Source organism: Sorex fumeus, unplaced genomic scaffold (assembly GCF_029834395.1).
Source record: "Sorex fumeus unplaced genomic scaffold, SorFum_2.1 ptg000018l, whole genome shotgun sequence".
In the NCBI taxonomy this organism is placed as follows: Eukaryota; Metazoa; Chordata; class Mammalia; order Eulipotyphla; family Soricidae; genus Sorex; species Sorex fumeus.
The window spans coordinates 28,676,351-28,696,048 of NW_026606075.1; the positions used below are offsets into that span (position 1 = coordinate 28,676,351).

At 35.8% G+C, this 19,698-nt stretch overlaps 1 protein-coding gene across 3 annotated transcripts in view; it reads right to left on the reverse strand.

Moving 5' to 3' along the window:
• Positions 1 to 2,394: 2,394 nt before the first annotated feature.
• TNPO1 (transportin 1) overlaps positions 2,395 to 19,698 on the reverse strand; it is an 89,082-nt gene continuing 71,778 nt past the window's right edge. For 2 of the 3 annotated variants that reach the window (XM_056112486.1, XM_056112485.1), the window contains exons 16-25: positions 18,882 to 18,989; positions 18,598 to 18,756; positions 18,435 to 18,522; positions 13,596 to 13,694; positions 13,257 to 13,352; positions 10,337 to 10,412; positions 9,335 to 9,434; positions 5,761 to 5,835; positions 4,496 to 4,638; positions 2,395 to 2,833 (exon numbers count right to left, since the gene is read on the reverse strand). In XM_056112486.1, the coding sequence (XP_055968461.1) occupies positions 4,531 to 4,638; positions 5,761 to 5,835; positions 9,335 to 9,434; positions 10,337 to 10,412; positions 13,257 to 13,352; positions 13,596 to 13,694; positions 18,435 to 18,522; positions 18,598 to 18,756; positions 18,882 to 18,989 (909 nt within the window). In that variant the 3' untranslated portion in view covers positions 2,395 to 2,833; positions 4,496 to 4,530. Of the gene's footprint in view, positions 2,834 to 4,495; positions 4,639 to 5,760; positions 5,836 to 9,334; positions 9,435 to 10,336; positions 10,413 to 13,256; positions 13,353 to 13,595; positions 13,695 to 18,434; positions 18,523 to 18,597; positions 18,757 to 18,881; positions 18,990 to 19,698 lie in introns of those variants that run through there. The other variant, XR_008792191.1, reaches the window with a different exon arrangement.

Genomic DNA, 19,698 nt, shown 5'->3' on the forward strand with positions numbered 1-19,698 from the left:
GGCTTCTGCAAATTCCCATACTATACTACATAACTGACATATATATATCAGAAAAAAATTAACTTCAAGGGGAAAACCTTTGCAAGTCTTACTTATTTTCAAATCTTCCATTAATTTAAAAACAGATTAATATGAAAACGGATATTCTAATGTTGTATGACTAATTATTAGAAATCAGCCTTTCATCAAATAGCAGACAACATGGCTTTTCAGTCAATGCAGAACTACCAATTACAGATCTTGATAAATTTTACTGCAGGGTTTTCATTTTTTTCTGTTAAATATTTCAAATGTTTGGCAAAGAATTTTGCTGTTAATTTCAATTTAGATTACCTACCATATGCCAAATTAAATATCTCCCATGAAATTTTAGAACATACTAAAAAATTATATATTATAGAGTCTTACTTGAATTTAAGAATAGTAATGCTGGTTAGGGTTTAAAGACTTGGAAGCAGATTTTGAACTTCCAGTGAAGTCATGGCACTAGAAAAGCAAACTGTCACATATACTTTGGATCCAACTTACAATTTAAAAAAACATACATTATAGATGAGTTTCAGGGTCTACAGACTGAAATTTGCAAAGCCAAGGTAGAGGAAAGAAGGTAAAGAATATGTTAAAACACACACACACGAAACAACAAAAACCTTTCTGCATGCTACCATGCATTTAAAATTTTTTGAAACGGTATTTATAAATCCACACACATACAGCTCAAACTTCAGTGCAATGGCTGTATCATTCAACACCTTTAGAAGAATAGAACCATGCAAAGAGGAGCAACTGCTTATAAAAATGGTTATTCGGTATTTATTCTGCAATGCGAAGGTGACAACTAAAATATAAAAAGGTTGTTATGGCTTAATATTTTTGTTGCAGATTAAATATGCAGCATTGAAAAATGGAAAGGTGTGGCTTCATCTCTGACCAGCAGAGTCAAAAAGAAAAAAAATCTCTCCATTTTCCTTCATCATCATGGGATACACTGTTCAGGCAAACCAAATTAATAAAGACTTGCACTTTTATATGGACACAAGATCAAGTGTACCAGTTAGGTTTTCACATTCACAGTATAAAAGAAAATACACATGGAAGGAAAAGTAAAGGGTTAACTTAACAAGGATTTATTCACAGGAATACATGTAAGTAGAGAAAAATAACAGAAAAGCTAAACAAATGAAATGAAGAGGATCCAAACAAACTTTCACTCTGTAGCTTTTTACTTGCACCCTTGTGTGCATATATATCTAGGGCACAGAGGGCCACCAACATGCGCCAATACAGTGTAGGAACCCTGCATTACATCCATTAACTTAAACATATCTTTAAGATCATGCTTTGAACAAAAACAAAAAACAAAACAAAACAAAAAAAAACTTAGAAGGCAATTAAGTTGAGTGGGAATAAACATTGAAATATAGCAATCATGTTTCCAACTTCTACAATTGTCTTTATGTGTCAACTAACATTTATGCAGCCTCTTACAGATCTTTGACCATGTAATTTAAGTTTGAGGAGTTCTGATAAAATCACTAGTAGTATATAACCATGCAGAAAGCACATCACACTGACAGCACAGAGGCAAAGATTTTGCACAGGTATATCAGCTTTCCACATTGTGCAGGTTACACACAATACAATATCAATCTTATTCCTAACAGATCCTAAAAAGTTATTTCAAGGCCTAGCTGTAAACTACAGTACTTTATATCTATATTCTTAATAAAAAATAAAACCCACAAATCTTAAAAAGGAATTTTTAAATGCAGGGCTATATTGAATTGGTAAACGGCAACACAAACTGGCGCAACAGAGGTAAATGGATACCAATCTCACTCTATGTGATGCAAGCATGCTACTTTCCCACTAATTTAAATAAAGTACTTTCAGTCACTATGAGAGCCAGAATGCATGCCTGAACCTTAAACTGCACTTTAAAAATAATACCTTGGCCTAGAAATTAAATCTAATGAAGTACAACCATCAAATTATACCCACTACATTAATGTTCTAATGCAAAAGATGTTGATCTTTAGTTTGATATGCCCAACCCCATTTATTCCTCCCTCCCTGCCCACCCCACAAAGGTAAAAGGAGTGACTCATTTGGCATTTCACAGGGTGCTTCGTTGTTTAAATTTGTTTTGTTTTATTTCCAACTTTTTTGGGGTACCTTAAAATTGTAACTTCCAAGAACCTGCTTCTATGGGAAGGCAAGCTGACTAACTCTATTAGGCTTTATCTGTATAGTTCTTCATCAGCATGCAGAACAAAACAAAACAAAACAATACAAAAAAAAAAAACCCCAAAACAAAAACAACCAAAAATTCAAAAAAAAAAAAAAGGCCCCATCATGTGGGAAAATTTATAAAAACATTTAAATTAAAAAAAAAAAAACAAAAACAACTTCTTGACTTGTCTGTAACCCCTGTTCTTAGGCTTCCTTTATCGTGCACTATAGAATATCCCTCCTTCTTACCCCTGTGCATCATTTATATGGTTCTTGTTTGGTACAATTCCCCTTAATATTCCAGAATGTACTACTGTTTTGTGAGTAGACTGAATATAGTTTGTTTTTTTTTGTTTGTTTTTTTGCTTCTTCACATCCAGTGCGGAGTTGAATTGGAGACAGATTTCCACCCACAAAGGCTCCAGATGTTAAAACTTTTCCCAACATCAACTTAATACAGTGACGGCAACACCTCCCTCCCGCCCCTCCCAGTAGGGTTGGGACTGTACTGTATTCCCTACTGGTCTACCCTTCCCCCCTGTAAAGGGTAACATTTTCCCTGGGTGCAGAGGCTCCCTCATGGTCTCCAAGACTGAAGGACCTAAAGAAAAAAAAGAAACAATTTTATATTTTAGAGTGTTTCATTTTTTAAAAGTCAGTGGAGCAGAAAATCAGTCAAGGGACAACGTTATCTTTAACCAAAACCAAACCAAACCCCAGAAATTGTACAAACAACCTATCTTATGATTATACTATTCAATGACAAACTTAGGGCTCACTGAACAGTCATCCAAGTTGGGGACATGAAGAAAGGCAACACATTTACTTAGACAAAATGTGTCTTGTAGAAATTCACGTCTAATTTTTCATCTCCTTTGCATAATGGCCCCAGAGGGAACCAGCTAGTTCCTATATAATATACTTTTCTCCAGAATTAAATAACATTTTCTATTTCAGACAGCCACTTTCCTTAGTGAGAGTGAAAACATTATCTATTTTTGGTCAAAACTAATATAGACTAGTAGTAAGCAAAAAATCAAGAAAATAAAGGATGGGGCTGGAGCGATAGTACAGGGAGTAGGCTGCTTGCTTTGTATGCAACTGACCTGGCACCAGTCCAATCCCTGGCACCCCAGCCATATGGTCTCCAACTGAGCCCTGAGATCTCTTCTCTCCACCAGTGCAGAGGCAGGAATAAGCCCCAAGCATATGGGTGTGCCCCCAGACAAAACAAAAATAAATAAAATACTCGTTTTTGCTTGTCTTGATGTTTCAGCTTAGAAACACTGAAAAACTAAATTAAGACACACAGAAAAGGAAACACAAGCTCTGTTCACAGGGTGACCTCTTAACATTATCAGAAAGATAACCCTCCTATCCAAAAGAAGTATAAAGATTCAATGCAGTCCCAATAAAAATTACTGACAAAGAGTTCATATTGTACTGAAAGGTCACTACAATCGGCAAATAAAAAAAAACTTTCACTGTCTATTTTATAATGCAATGCTGGGGACAGGGCAGTTCTTTAATAGAAATATTGAAGGAGTATTATTCTTTTTGGGGATACGCACCCTGCACCCCCCAGCAGTGCTTGGGGGCCATATGTTGTGTCAAAGATTGAAACTGGGTTGGATGTGTGCAAGGCACTTAAGTGTCTTACCCACTATACTATTGCTCTGACCCAGGAATATTAAAAATTCTGATCTACTGAGCCCATGACTGTTCAATTTCTACTCAGTTCTTTTCCCTGAAGATCACCATATAGAAAGTCCTTGGTATATCTGAGACCATGACTTTATATTACAAACTAAATCACTTTTGCTCTACCATACAGAGCTAGTGTTAGAAACCTCTAGCAGGGCAAAAGAAAATAAACAGTAGAATCAATGTTGAGTATTCTAACTAGCACATAAGCTTGCAATCAAAGCCGGTTCAATCCCTTGTAGTGCTTGTGATCCCTCAGTACTGCCGGAGTGATCCAGGCAGACCCAGGAGTAGCACCTGAACACTGCTGTGTGTGACTCCTCAACTAAAGAATGCCTAAATATAAAATAATTAAATATTCAAACTAGAGCCAGGCAGCATTGCTGGTTCCCCACAAAACATTCTTTAGCTTTTGCTTATGTAAATTTGCAGTCCAATATAGCATGATAATATACTACTCAAGTTCTGTAGAAAATGAATAGGTTTTACTCTATTCTACAGTTTCAAGTTCACAGCCCAAGTTTCTTCATCAAGAAAAAGTCCAAATCTTACAACTTACCCCTAATTATGGGACTGCAGCATTCAAGTGTGAGATTAAACACCATAAAAAGCTGCAAGACGCTCTTTTAAGGGAAGTGGAAACTGGTCAGAGAAACGCCTCCAATTTTCATCCCCAACTTGATTTTTAAATCCATGAAGGATCTGCAAAGAGCAGGAAAAAAATTTTATTAATGAGAAACACCCAGATCTGTATAACTTCTGAAATCAAACACTATGGTCTTGATATTGTATCCATTTAAAGTAGTGTTTTCAAACTGTTGGAGCAACCCACCCATCTCTATCTACATCTGCCTTAACTGCACCTCACAGTATGACTTTGAAAAGATTTCAGGAAATAAACTTTCATTCTAGTAAGTGTTTATTAAAATCAATCTCTCCTAATTTTTATCATATGAAATAAAAAACACAGTACAGAGCACAATTTTTTTTCTTTTGCCTTTTTGGGTCACACCCAGCAATGCTCAGGGGTCACTCCTGGCTCTGCACTCAGGAACTACTCCTGGCGGTGCTTGGGGGACCATATGGGATACTGGGGATCGAACCCGGGTCGGCCGTGTGCAAGGCAAACGCCTGACCCGCTGTGCTATGGCTCCAGCCCCAAGAGTACAAATTTTTAAAAGCTTTTGGGCCACGCCCGGAAATGCCCAGGGATCCTCCTGATTCTGTACTCAGGAATCACTTCTGGAGGTGCTCAGGGGACCATATGGAATGCCAGGGATAGAATCCAGGCTGGCCCCATGCAAGGCAAATGTACTCTGGCTCCTAGAGTACACTTTGCATGACATTCATTTCTTTCCAAATTGTAGTATACAAAGTTTTGTGTTCATGGCTCCAACTATTTCTCTATTTTTAGTACAAATTAATTCATGTGGAAAGTAATACTTTGCTTCTTATTTTGCTAAGGCTGAGTGCTGACTGGAGTTCATCAAAAAGAGACACTAAGACAAACAACGAACTGTACAAGATTATCCTGTAGTGAAGACTTGATTTGTTCAATAGTTATTCCATTAATTTCACTTTGCTACCTTCAAGAAAAAAAAATTTTTATAGCGAATAATGGAACCAGATGACCCATGTGATCACTTGAGAAGTTGTTTTCGAAGTACATGCTATTTTTACAGCCTCATTGCTTTTCTATAAGGCAACTTTTTTTTTTTAACCATAAACAAAGGTTATTTGAAAAATCTTCAGTTTCATATGAAATAACTTCCAACTAGGATTTTAAAGATCCCAAGACATGCATCATTAAGACCTTTCAGTTACCTTACAGAACATGTCCCTCAGATCATCTTTTGGGTTAATCCACGATGCAACAGCATCACAAAAAAATATAAAATCCTGCAACAAACAAAAAATACATTTAAACTGACATTTAACAGCAAAGGACATGTCAATCTCAGAAAACATATCATGATACAAGCCTGACACATGTAAAACATTTTAAAATCAACTATGATCATAAGGTATCTTAAAAATTTACTTAATGTTGGTCCCTATTACTCCACCATCAAGAAACTTCTGACTCAGTCTAACACTTCCTTTGGTATTTTATTTTCCATCATAAAAAAAAAGCCTCAGTCTCATAAATGTTTAATAACAGCAATCAACCAAGAGAAATAAATTGATCTGATTTTAAAGTACCTTCATTTAAGGGACAAAGAGATAGTATAGCACGTAGAGCAATTGTCTTAAATGCAGCCAACCAGGGTTGCATCCCATTTGGTGTCCCAAGCACTGCCAAGAGTAATTCCTGAGTGCAGAGCTAGGAGTAAGCCCTGAGCACTGCTGGGTATGGCCCAAAAATAAACTAAAAAAGTACACCCACTTAATCAGATTTAAAAAATTATACAATCTAGAGGCCAGTGCTAAGACAAGAGTTCAGTCCAGTGATTCTTCCATTTGTCATGAGTGGGATCACAAAGTGTGATCTCTGTTCATCATAAGAACAAAAACAAGTGGGAAACCAAATTTAATAAACCATAAAATTCAATCATTTTATAGTTTAATGGATTAGAAATAATTTAGATCTAGTCAAAGATGTAACAAGCTTAGATTCAAGTATATGAGTGAACGAATCTAGGGTTGGGCTGGAACAAATATTTGGCATGCACAAGGCCCCAAACTTGATCCCTGGCACCTTATGGTAACTAGAGCACCACTGATAATAATTTGCCCTGATGGCTTCTGGCAATGCTGGGACCAGAGCTGCACTTCATCACTGGGTCTAGTCACTGGTTTCACCAGCTGAGTGGCCTCCAGAGCAGTGTTTGGGTCTCCTCCAACCCCTCTCCCTAGCCCATATTCAGGTAGAGGATTATGTGAAATGATCAACTTAAAAAAAAAAAAACACCAACTTATAAGCAGTCACTGTCACTGTCCTCCTGTTGTTCATCGATTTGCTCAAGCGGGCCCAGTCATGTCTCCATTGTGACAATTGTTACTGTATTTGGCATATTGAATACAGCACGGGTAGCTTGCCAGGCTTTGCCGTGCGGGGGAGATACTCTCGGTAGCTTCCCGGGCTCTCCGAGAGGGGCGGAGGAATCGAACTTGGGCCAGTCATGTTGGCTGCTTGTAAGGCAAATGCCCTACACGCTGTGCTATTGCTCCAGTCCTTACAAGCAATACACAATACAAACCAAAGAGAACAACTTAAAAAATTGCCATTCTCCAGAACATATGGTCTCTTGAGCACTGCCAGGAGTGATCCCTGAGCACAAACCAGATGTAAACCTTGAGTACTGCCTGGTGCAGTCCACTCAGCCCCAATCCTCCTAAAATTAGAAGTCTTATATAGGGGTAAAAAAAATAAAAGAGAGAGAGAGATAGCTCAGTGGGCTGAGAGCTCCCTCTTTGTATGCAGTAGGCATAGGTTAGATCCCATGGTTTCTGAGCACCAGGTATGCCCCCCCCAACCAAATAAAACAACAATTATAACTCCCACCCCCCAAAAACAACAAACAACATACACCCATCTATAGTTTGTGATCAAGGGGCCGAGCACATGCAGAGGCACAGGTTTGATTCCTGGCACATGGTTCCTTAAGACTGCCAGAAGCAACTATACCAAGCATCACTGGGTGTGGCCCCAAAATCCTACCGACAAAACTGAAACATAAAGCAGACATTCTATTTACTCTTGGAGCCAGAAAGATAGTACAGCAGCAAGCATGCTGCCCTGGCAGGAAGCCAATCCGGGCTCAATTACTAAGTATACGGTACCTTGAGCACCACCAAAAGTATCCCAACCCTCTCCCTAGAAATCACTGGCTCTAATCTGGTAGTCCTTTTTATGGCTACATATGTAACAGTATTTTAACGATAATTCAAAAAAGAAAAAAATTTGACTACACTACTGGTGAGAAAAAGCTCCTCCATAATAGAGCATATAATTAGACAACTCTTAGAACACTTTAAAATGACACAAAACTTTTAGAATTGAAAAAAAAAAGCAAGGTGTTTTTGTTTTATAACTAGGGATAATCTCTTACAATACAGACTTGTTTTCACAGTTAGTCAAATGATAGGCTAGGAATGTGTCTCATTTTGCCTTACATCTAATGAGGCCATGGGTTCCACCCCCAAGATCACAAAAAGGTTACAAACAACAAAAGAGCAAGTTAATATAAATTTTACAAATTTAAAATTACCTGAATTTTTTCAATCAAAACTTGTAAGTTTTCAATATTTATCATATGTATCAATCTGAACTTTATTATTTGGTGATTTATGATGCTTCTAAATTAAAGTTGACATTAAAGCAACATCACTGATGATAGGAAATAGCAGGTTTCAGTTCAAAATATTCAAAGAGAAATTTTTTTGAAAGGGAAAGTTTTATTCTTTAAAACCCTTCCCATGCTTTCTTTTCCTTACAACTTACTTGTTGAAGAACTTGGACCTAGAGTCCCATAGCTTGCATTTTGCTGATTTCGTACACATGGTGTAAATCAACATGTTCCTTTATGCTTTGTGTCCTGTAGTTGGAACCAGTTTTGTTTAGACTCATGCTTGATACATAATTAAAAAAAAAAATCTAAACAGGTAAGGTGTTGCCTTGCATGCAGTCAAAGCCGGTTCAATCCCCTGCAGTGCTTGTGATGCCCCAGTACTGCTGGGAGTGATCCCTAAGCACAGAGCCAGGAGTAGCACCTGAACACTGCCGTGTGACTCCCCTCAAATAAATGTTTAAACATAAAATAAATTAAGACAGGGAACAGAATGAGTAAGTCATACATTCTAGAAATCACAACACTTGTGTTCATTGTTGTGGGTCCATACTCAGTTTTGGGGTGTGGATTCCTAGAGGTGCTCAGGGTCCACATAATACCCAAATGCATTGCCTGTGGTCTCCAACTTGACTATACAACCCCAGGTCAGTTGTAACGGTTTCAGCAACTGGTTTGGTTCTATTTTATTCACTACTTTCTAAGTAACAGAATCCTACTACTTGGTCACTCTCCTAAATACCACTAAGTCGATGTTTGTGAATGAGAGACACGTACAAAGTAAATAAACGAGTTCTTACTGTGGAGAAAAAAACCCTTGACTCCACACAAAATTACAATTTTACTCGTACAATTACTTCTTTTACATGATGAAAAATGTTGAGAAAAGTTATCATTACAATGTATTAGGAAATAATTTGTGGCTGGGGATACAGCACAAAGGACTAGCGCCTTTGCATGCAGCAGCCCCAGATCCGTCCCCAAAACACGGCAGGGAAGGAGCGTCACTCCTATACCAGTGAGTTGGAAACAGCCCCCAAATAAACAAACAAATATGTAAATAAATACAGAATCAGTTAAAAGCCTCAAAAATATGATGTGCATCTTACTTGGATCACTCCACTGGGATTCACACTGATCATGGTACAAATCCCACGAAATGCTGAATCCTTTTCCTCATTGTCCCTTATGTTTCTCAGAGAGGTGCACCTATTGAATTACAGAGATGATTTAGCATTTAAGTAAAAATCAGGTTCAATTACAATAATAATGGACAGTATTTAATGGAATAAGCACCATAATGTAGATAATATTTTTATTAGAAGATTTTTCATAAAGATTAAGTTTCTTATCCTTTCTCCTATATGTTGGGCCCATCTACCTTCAATATAATAGAAACCTTGAAATTTTTATTTTCTCATTAATAGACTGCATCTATGAAATGGACAACTGATATTTATCTCCCTCTTAAATAATCAATAAGTTTACATCAAGAATAAATTATTAATTAAAAAAGAAAATCCCATATTTGACCTGTATTCCATTAAACACTACTAAAAATGACTTGGATTGAAAGATTATCAATCGAAAGAAGCAGACCAGAGAATATACTGCCACCATATAAACTATTATCATACAACTTATGATGTAGGTATTTAATTTTAACATTACCAAGCAAGAATTTTATACATAACAGATTTAAACAAGTATTTCTTAATGCAATCCAATTTTACAAATTAATTCGAAAAAAGAAAATGCAAAAATCTAAATTTGTAGAATTTGCATGCATCTTTATTTTACTGGTGGATATTTAAATGCCTTTTAAAAATATATCTATATATAATCAAGCTTTTTTTTTAAACACAGCAAGCATGTGACAATCTTATCCCATGCATCAATTAGTCGTTAGCCACAACATAAAATAAATATACATGACAATGCTACTAAAAAAACCTCACAAACCTGATAGGACAAGATTAGTCACATGGTTGGCAATGATTAAGGATTGTGATTTTTTGTAACCAACTGAAAATATATCTAAAAGTGAGATAGAAAGAGAAAGAAAGAGTGAAGAAAAATGAATTAAAAAAAAAAGATTGAATAATACACACCAGGGTCTTATAAACTGCTGTAGCATGGGGGCCACCTCTTGAGGACAAACGTAACCAAGACGACCAATTGTTATTGCTAAGGTAACGCAATCACGGTTATACACCACCAAACGCCAACCAAGACATGAGCAAATGAGGGGGAAGGAGAAAAAATAAAGAAAAAACAACAAATAACTCAGAAACAGAAACCAACAGAATTTGTGTATGATAATAAACATAAGATTTCACCAGTGCTGCTTATTACCACCCCCTAAAATAGGGGCAGCAACATATATGGCATACTATTGGAAAAAGGAAAATCAAAGGAATTTAAAAAACCTCAAAGATTGAGAGAACACCAAAAACCATGATGAACTGTTTTTCTCGCTCAAACATTAAGATCTTATTACGTTAAAAAGGTGAGCGAATGAGTAAATAGATTTAGATTCTTCAAAGCAATTATAATTCTAGAATTTAGTAATTACTTTTCCCCAAGAAATATCAGTAAATGTGTATAAGTACATTTCTATTTACTCAAACAAACATACTTCACAAAAGTTGAATTTCTGTCCCAATTCTATACATTTTTTGCAAGTTATTTACATCTTTTGAAAAATTAAAATATAGGACTTCAATACAAGATTTTTTTGGGGGGGAGGGGCGAAAGTGTTTGTGGGTAGCATTTCCGTAACAAATTAGTGGATTACTTGATGCCTAACATCAAAGTCAACTGTCAAATTTTAGGTGTTATGGTACACACTAAATAAGACAATTGCTGTGTTATGTCAAATCCCACTAAGAAAAAAAGACAGTAAAAATAATTAACCAACTAATTTCAAATAATTTCTGGCACAAATAAAATTTTGACAAGTCCACCCCAATGTCATGGGAGATGTGGACCACAGGAACAAAAATACTGGCTGGCTGTAAAAGTTATAGCATAAAGTAGATGAAATATTGTACTGATTATAAACTAGTATTTTAACAACAACAACAAAATTTTTATATGAAAGTTAGTCAAACACATTGTCATATCAAAATTCAAGAAGTCCTTAAACTTAATTATAAGAGCTTAAAACAAGTGCAACTCAGAATTGCATTCTGCAATTCAAAGGTACGTACATAAATACATTTATACACAACGGAAAAAAATACAAACAGAAAACAAACCATGAGGTGCTTTAATGGTGTTCTCTCAAAAACTTACAGGTTAACCTTTCATAAAAAAAGGGTGGGGGGATAAAGAAAAATGTTTCAGGATTACTTGAAGCAAACTACACAGATAATACTAAAATCCAGCAGATTTATATGAAGCAAGAGAAAGAAAACCTATGTTCAAAGACACAAACTATGCAACATTCTCATTAAACAGGCAAGTATGAACAATCCAATGAAACATGCGATAAAGCAGATGATGGTCCATTGAAAAAGTTCAGTGTAGGATATACTAATTGGAAAAAGGCAAAAAACTGATAGACTATATTACTGACTTTAAACAACAGTGACTGGTAATTAAGCTGCTAAAATCCAAAGATATTAGCCATTGACAAATATTTTAATAATCAAAATACAATAATTTTTTTGAAGAAAAAATTAAGTGAAACATTTTCTGCAGTCACTTGTACTATGAGTAATATGGTAGATCCCAAGTGTTTCTCTCAATTATATAAATTCAATCTGTCAATTTATAAGCATATGAGGTAGATTATAAACTACCTTTTTGTTAAGTTCAAAGGATTATAGTCTTATAAAGCCAATTAAAAAAAACTATAGCAAAATTACCAGTTGATATCCCACAAGAAACTTTAATATACATTACACTCAACATTTATTTGCAAATATGCATTCACATTTAAAAAAATAGACATTTTTAAAGTTCAAGAGTAATTTTTATAATGTAAGTGTTCCAAATCTGAATGTCATGTATAGGTACTGCATTCTGGAGAGAATAAAAACCTGGCAATATTCTCATAGGCATCCTATATATGGATTTTTGTATGTTTCAACAAAAAGATCTGATTTAATGATATAAACAGTACCCATACAGCCAAACAGTCAAAACTGTCTCATAAGTGAAAGATTTCCTTCCATACCAATAAACATATCAATTTCAATCACATTAAGATTTAATACGTTTGATAACTGAATAACAGAAAATTAAAATGCCTTTAAAATAAATTTTCTCATTTAGAAAAACTTAATCTCTGACCAGTATTTCTGATAAGACCCTCACTAAGTATGAACATACTCCCAGATCATCTTAACGGGATGTACCTGACTGAAAACAAAATTTAGATCTTTCAGTCATAATATTAGCAAATTCAGACAGGATGGAAAGAAATCATCCAGAAATGTGTTCTATAGTATGGAAGGTACTCTTTAATTAAAAAAAAAAAAACCAAAAAAAAAACCATGCTCTTCATAAATGCAAAAGAGAAACAAGCCCCCTGAATAAGAATTCTATGAGGTATCGCTTAAAATTTCAATTTAAGATATGTATAAGATATGAGAGTTAACCAATTAGTCACTACACTGCACGCTACTTTTGGCTATATTTTTAAAGGCTTTAAAAAAAAATCAATTCCCAGCTCCCATTACTCTCTGAATGCAAAATTTCTACTGTTTGCTGGGATACATTTTAGGGAATATTAATACACTAGAGTAGGGTAGAAAATTTTTTTTTGTTTCTAAATACTGGTTATGAAATTGACACTGAAACAGTATATTACTGAGAATTCAAAAAAGTACCAACTTAATTGGGTTTCTGAAGCTGGCTTTGCTTTGGTTTCTCTATGCATCTTAATTAAAAAAATTAAAAGGCAAATTAATTTCCTCTAAAGCTGCTAAAGCTGTCTTTGCTTTGGTTTCTCTACGCATCTTAATTAAAAATTAAAAGGCAAATTAATTTTCTCTTCACCGTAACAGTTCAGTCTTATGGTACCTGTATTCTCTAACAACGTCTTTGGTGTGTTGGGTCTGTTAATGATTTCTACGAGCTGGTGCAACACCATAGGAATATAAGGCTGCATCTCTATACCTAGATGATTTTCGAGAGAAAACAAAAAAGAAAAATTTAAATGTTAAAATAACGTAAAATAATTTGCTCTCTTTACTAACTGGATTCAAATTAGTACACATCAGACATTAGAGCATACCAGACTGCATTCATATAGCACTTATCAATACATATAAATCTCATTTAAGAAAAGACAATTATAAAAATATTATGGCATATGAAAATTTATTCTTTAAAAAGGGGGAAAAAAATCTTAAATCTTACCCATTTGAATGGAGATTTCGCCAATTGCCCAAGTGGCATTGTTGCAGACTGAAATAAACTCTGGATTTAAGTTGGTTCCCAAAATTGGCATGAAATCAGCTAGAAAAAAAATTGTTTTTAAAACACCATGTAGTAAATTTCTAATAGCAGTAAACTGTACTTAAAGGAAATCTACTAGGTTGAAACGGAAATTTTTCTTTTGGTGCTGGGGAATCAAACCCAGGATTTCATACATGGCAAGGCAAGTGCTTTATCGCTAAATTACAGCCTCAGCTCCAGTATTTTTTTTTTTAAACTTTTCTACTTAATCACTGTGAGACAGACCCTTACAAAGCTATTCATGATTGGATTTCAGTCATACAGTATTCCTACACCCATCCCTCCACCAATGTACATTTCCAAGCACCAGTGTCCCCAGGTTTCCTTTCACCACCCCCACCTGCCTCTGTAGCAGGTGCTTTCCTTATCTCTCTCACTCTCTTCCCTCCCTTCCCCCCCTCCTTTTGGGCAATGTGGTTTGCAATATTGATACGGAAAGATTATCAAAAATATTCCTTAATTACTTTTAAGTATTATTTTTTAAAAAGGTGTGAACAATATCTATCTTGAGACACTGAAGGAGCTACTCTGGCCAATTGAGCTTTCATGTGAAATACTATTAAAGAACAGATGCTTTAATATTTTTAGATATTAAGAATTGGTCAGAGTGATCACTATCAGTAAAGGCAAAGGTAAAGGCCCTCCCGTTGATCGTCGATTTGCTCGAGCGGGCCCAGTAACGTCTCCATTGGAGACTTTGTTGTTACTGTGTCTGGCATATCGAATACTCTCGGTAGCTTGCCGGGCTCTCCGAGAGGGGCGGAGGAATCGAACTCGGGTCGGCCATGTTGGCCGCTTGTAAGGCGAACACCCTACCGCTGTGCTATCGATCACTATCAGTAGACTGAGAAAGTTCAAACTGAAACTGAAAAAAACACAATATAACTTTCTTCAAAGCTAGTTTTTCCAATCTATTTTTTTTGCTTGTAAATTAACTTTATCCTATTGCTCAAGATTGTGGTATGGAAATGACACCACTCAATTAAAAAAGATTTTTAGAAAAATATCTTTTACAGGCTAGGGGCAGGAAACACAAGTTTGGACTACTGCTGTCAGAGCAGAGATGACTCAAGAGTAAACTTGATTGAAAGTACGCTGCCAGCATAGAACAATTTGAGCATAATGAGTTCATACTGACACTCATTATAGGATGTGGGAAGGAGAAAAAAATATTCCACCAAAATTCTAAAACACAATTATTATGCCTGTGGAGGATGTTGGGATCGATCCATTATATTCAAAACTGGTAAATAAAGATAATGAATCAAGTAATCATTCTGCCTCCCCTAAATGAGTTGAACCCCAGAGTAGGAAGTTTTTTATACGGGGAAATGTCTATTTATCATATTAAGAATTAAAATCTTTTTTTTTTTTATTTAGATGGGATGGGGTGATGTTTGAGCCACACCCCAGCAGTAGTTCAAGGGTTATTCCTAGATCTGTGCTTAGTAATGAACTCTGGCAGTGCTGAAGGGACCACATGCGGTGTCAAGAAAAATGGCTTAACCTCTATATTGTTTCTTCAGCTCCTAATAATATTAGCGGGTCGGGTGTTTGCCTTGCATGCGGCCAACCCGGGTTAGATTCCTCCAGGTCTCTCGAAGAGACTAGCAAGCTACAGAGTATCCTGCCCGCATGGCAGAGCCTGGCAAGCTACCGTGACGTATTCAATATACCAAAACAGTAACAAGTCTCGCAACGGAGACGTTACTGGTGCCAGCTCAAGCAAATCGATGAGGGGGGAGGGGGAAGGGAGGGAAACGGATAGTGCTAGAGTGCTATTACTTTTAAAGTCCTAATAAAATGAGTGAATCTAAGTCAGTTTCTCATCCTCAGTAATACTGCCAGCTGGGTTTGGATCATCTGGTTACTGGGGGAAGGGGAGAAAGTCTCACAAGGGTTGAAGAATGTTTTATTAACATCCTTTTATCTTCTTCCCACTAATTAATAGTACCACATGCCCAGTGATAAAGAAGTATCTTCAGATGCCAAATGTTCCTGGGTGAAAGGACGGGGCATGAGAGTGAGGCTGAATGGAGAGTATGAAAACTGACGCTAACTGAAAATCACCAACTAAGAAAATCATAGTTGTTGTTGGGAGGATACTCCCAGGATGGGAGATGCATGCTGAAAGTAGACTACAGACCGAACATGATTGTCACTCAATGCCTCTTTTGCAAACCACAGCACCCAAAAGGACAGAGAGAACAAAAGGCAATGCCCTGCCACAGAGGCAGGGTGGGATGGGAGAGGGAGGGATACTGGGATCTGTGGTGATGGAGATTGGGTACCGGCGGAGGGATGGGTACCCGATCATTGTATAACTGAAACCCAAGCACAAAAATTTCTAAGTCTACAACTGTACCTCATGGTGTTTCACTAATAAAAATTAAAAAAAAAAAAATATAGTTAAGAAAAAGGCAGCTGAGGATGTGTACTTCCTTAAGGCACATAAGATCAATAAAATCTTAAAAGATAACATCGCCCACACAAGCTAAAACTCAAAAACTAAATTCGATAACAAATATTTATAGAGAACCAGTCTTTCATAAAATAAGAATTCACTATCTATTTTCATTTTAATAGTAAATTTGATAGTTGAAAACTGTTATTTTATTGCTTAAGGTTCAGAATATGGTTATTTATAAACATAACTGAGAACTGGGGGAAAGTACTAAAAGTTATAAATTTCCAATTACATGTTTTATAAATTTGCTGTACTCTGTTTATCATAGTTAATAACAATAATCACTGAGAACAAATCTTAATATTACAAGGAAACGAAAAATTTTTAACTATAAATTTGTAATTATAAAGATGCTTGTCTTGCATGCGTCCAATCGGATTTGATCCTTGGCATCCCAAATCGTCCTCTGAGTGAAATATATGTATTTTTACAGATATATATATAAAAGCACAAAAAGCTCAACCTTTAATAACATGTTAGTGATCTCTTATAAAAGGGTTTAATTGGCCCTCAGTGAAATACAACAATCTTCATAATCTTTCCTCTAAGGATACCTTTTTGTACCATTTTCAGCAATAATACAAAATATATAATTTCGGTTCTGCTTGGGGGCAGGTATTGAGATTCGGGATGGAAACATCCGAAATATGGTGATGGGAATGTGTAATGGTGGTGGGATTGGTGTTTGAATATTAAATGTAATCAAATATTGTGAACTACTTTATATATTAAAAAAAAACAAAAACAAAAAACAAAAAACAAAAAAACACCCAAACGGTTCTCTAAGCCTCTTTAGCCCAATTTCTAGGAGTAGTTCCTGAGTAAAGCAAAGCCAGGAGTAACCCCTGAACATTGCTGGGTATGATCCCAAACTAGTAACAATAAAATCGATAGCTATGTTAAACTTATTGCAGAAATCATTTTATTATCTATCAATGCAAATATCGCAATGTTGTAGACTTTAAACTTAAATGATATCATATGTTGATTATATCTAAAAAAAAAAAAAAAGAATTTCAAACCATAAATAAATCACACTTTTACAACTAATTGATTTATGTTTAATTTTTAGGCCACATCTGGTGATTTTTAGGGCGTCCTCTCCTGTTTACTATGCTCAGGGATCACTCTTGGTGGGACTTGGGGGCCTTATGAAGTGCAGGGGAGTGAAACTGGGTTGGTCGTGTGCAAGATAAGTGCCCCATCTTATACTACAAGTGTATTATTTCTCTAGCCCCTCAATTAACTGTTTTAAACCATGGTGTGTACTAAATCTCCAAAAATGAACAAAAAATTTACTATGAAAAAACCTGCAGGCAATACAGTTTCATAGGAATTCAGGTAAATTATTTAAATTAATTTCTTGCTTGCCTTCACAGAAGGTGGTCTCCCCTCAATCTGTATTTTATTTAAAATTAGAACATTCAAACACAGAAACACAAAATTATGATATTCATATGATTTATAAACATAAATTTTTATAAAAACAATCATGTTTTCTGAAACATTTCTGTTAATGGATAAATCTGTTAGGCTGATCATGGATAACTATGTTGTTGTTTTGTACATCAATAAAAAATAAAAACCTCACTCAAAAAATTATCTATGAGCTAGCACATAGCACCAAGTTTTCACAGGTTACGTCCTTAATCTAGAGTAATACCTTGTTTTTCAGTTTTTGGGCCACATCCAAAGGTGCTCAGGGGCTCAGATGGGTGACAGGGATGGAACCTAGCTTGGCAGCATGCAACATAAGAGCTATACCTGCTACTCTATTGCTTTGGCCCATAGAGTAATACTTTTTTCAACTTTACATACCAGTCACTGGAATGTCTAATAACTTGAGTTCAAAGGAACAAAAAGAATAGGGGTTCTCATCATGTGTGCTATAATCAATAGCTTTAATCAGACAAATGTACATTTATTACGGTCACGGTCCTCCCGTTATTCATCGATTTGCTTGAGCGGGCCCAGTAAGGGCTCTATCCTGAGACTTGTTGTTACTGTGTTTGGCATATCGAATGGGGAGCTTGCCAGGTTTTGACGGGTGAGATACTCTCGGTAGCTTGCCAGGCTCTCCGAGAGGGGTGGAGGATTCAAACCCGGCTCAGTCGGGCCAGCTGCGCGCAAAGCAAACAACCTACTGCTGTGCTATCGTTCCAGCCCATGTACATTTATAAATACTAATATTCTATGAAAATTTACTGTAATAAAAAAACAATTGATGGAGAAATATGAGATCCAGATTACAGTGGTAGGAAAATAAGTCATACCTATACAAGGCTTAACGTGCTGAAAACAAGCCTTTGTCAGGTCACCTAATAGGGCAAAGGAACTCTGCCGGACTTCTGGCATTTTATCCTATAAGAGAGAAGAAGCAGTGAATACCACTGTGACACAGAGAATCAGGTCTGAACTTATTTTAACAAGTCTTACCTGCATGCACTGATACATCAGTGTCAGAATGTTACTTCGGGCTACTAGCTGTTCAATATTGCCTCCAAGTCCTTCAGCTAGGCCACTGAGTAAATCAAGAGCCACTATCATAAAATCTTTATCTGGAGCTTCATATTGATCTGGTTGAGCATTGTTCAGCTGAAACAGTTTTTTAAGATGCTTACTTAGAATCAGTTACTAGAAACATAAGCTTATATATTCCATCTAGATTTAGAAAAACATTTATCGAGTTAGGGAGAAAGAAAGAAAAAAATTTTAAATACCATGGCTTGTGCAAGGGTCTTCTGTACTAAATTTACACAACGCTGATACACGGGTTCGCAGTATGGAAGGAAGCCAGACTGCAGGGCTGTGGCAACTGAAGACAGGCACTAGAAAGAATAACATCATGTAAAATCTCTGGATATACTTGACGGTAAATACTTGAGCATGTACACAATACGCTATTAGTTATTGCTCCAAATCTCCTTTTGATGCCACTACTTGCTATTAAGTTTGACGACCAATATGCGAAAGTTTTCTTCAAGAAAATGACAAAAACAAATTTCTATTATAAACATTATTCTTCGAAACAGATTTTGTATCATGTACTCCTCCATTTTTTCCCTCAAAGGTATTTATACTTCCATTCTGGTCGATGATTTCAACATACTCAGCACATTCTGAATCTCTGCCTAAAAGTAAAAATAACTATCCATATATGGTATATTCTTGTTTTGTTGGACCCAGAATTAGCCACTGCTCTCTTGGCCAATCTACGGCAGAAATGGCAACACCTGAAATGAAAAGGGGTGACTCTGAAATGATAACAACTGGTTCTAACCAAGTTGATAAAATGATTTCAAGGACCATACGTAATAGTATAGCTTTAGTTATTTGAATATTATATGTTCCCCCCTTATATACATAAGGAAAAATAGCAGAGAAGAAAAAGCAAAAAAATTCCAGTATATTTCTTTCATATATTTGAAAAAAGACAAAACAGATTAAAAATGATAATGTACTAAAATTATGCTAACACCAATAACTTTTAAAAAAGCATTTAAGCTTATTACTTTTTTCCATTTAGTAATAATATAA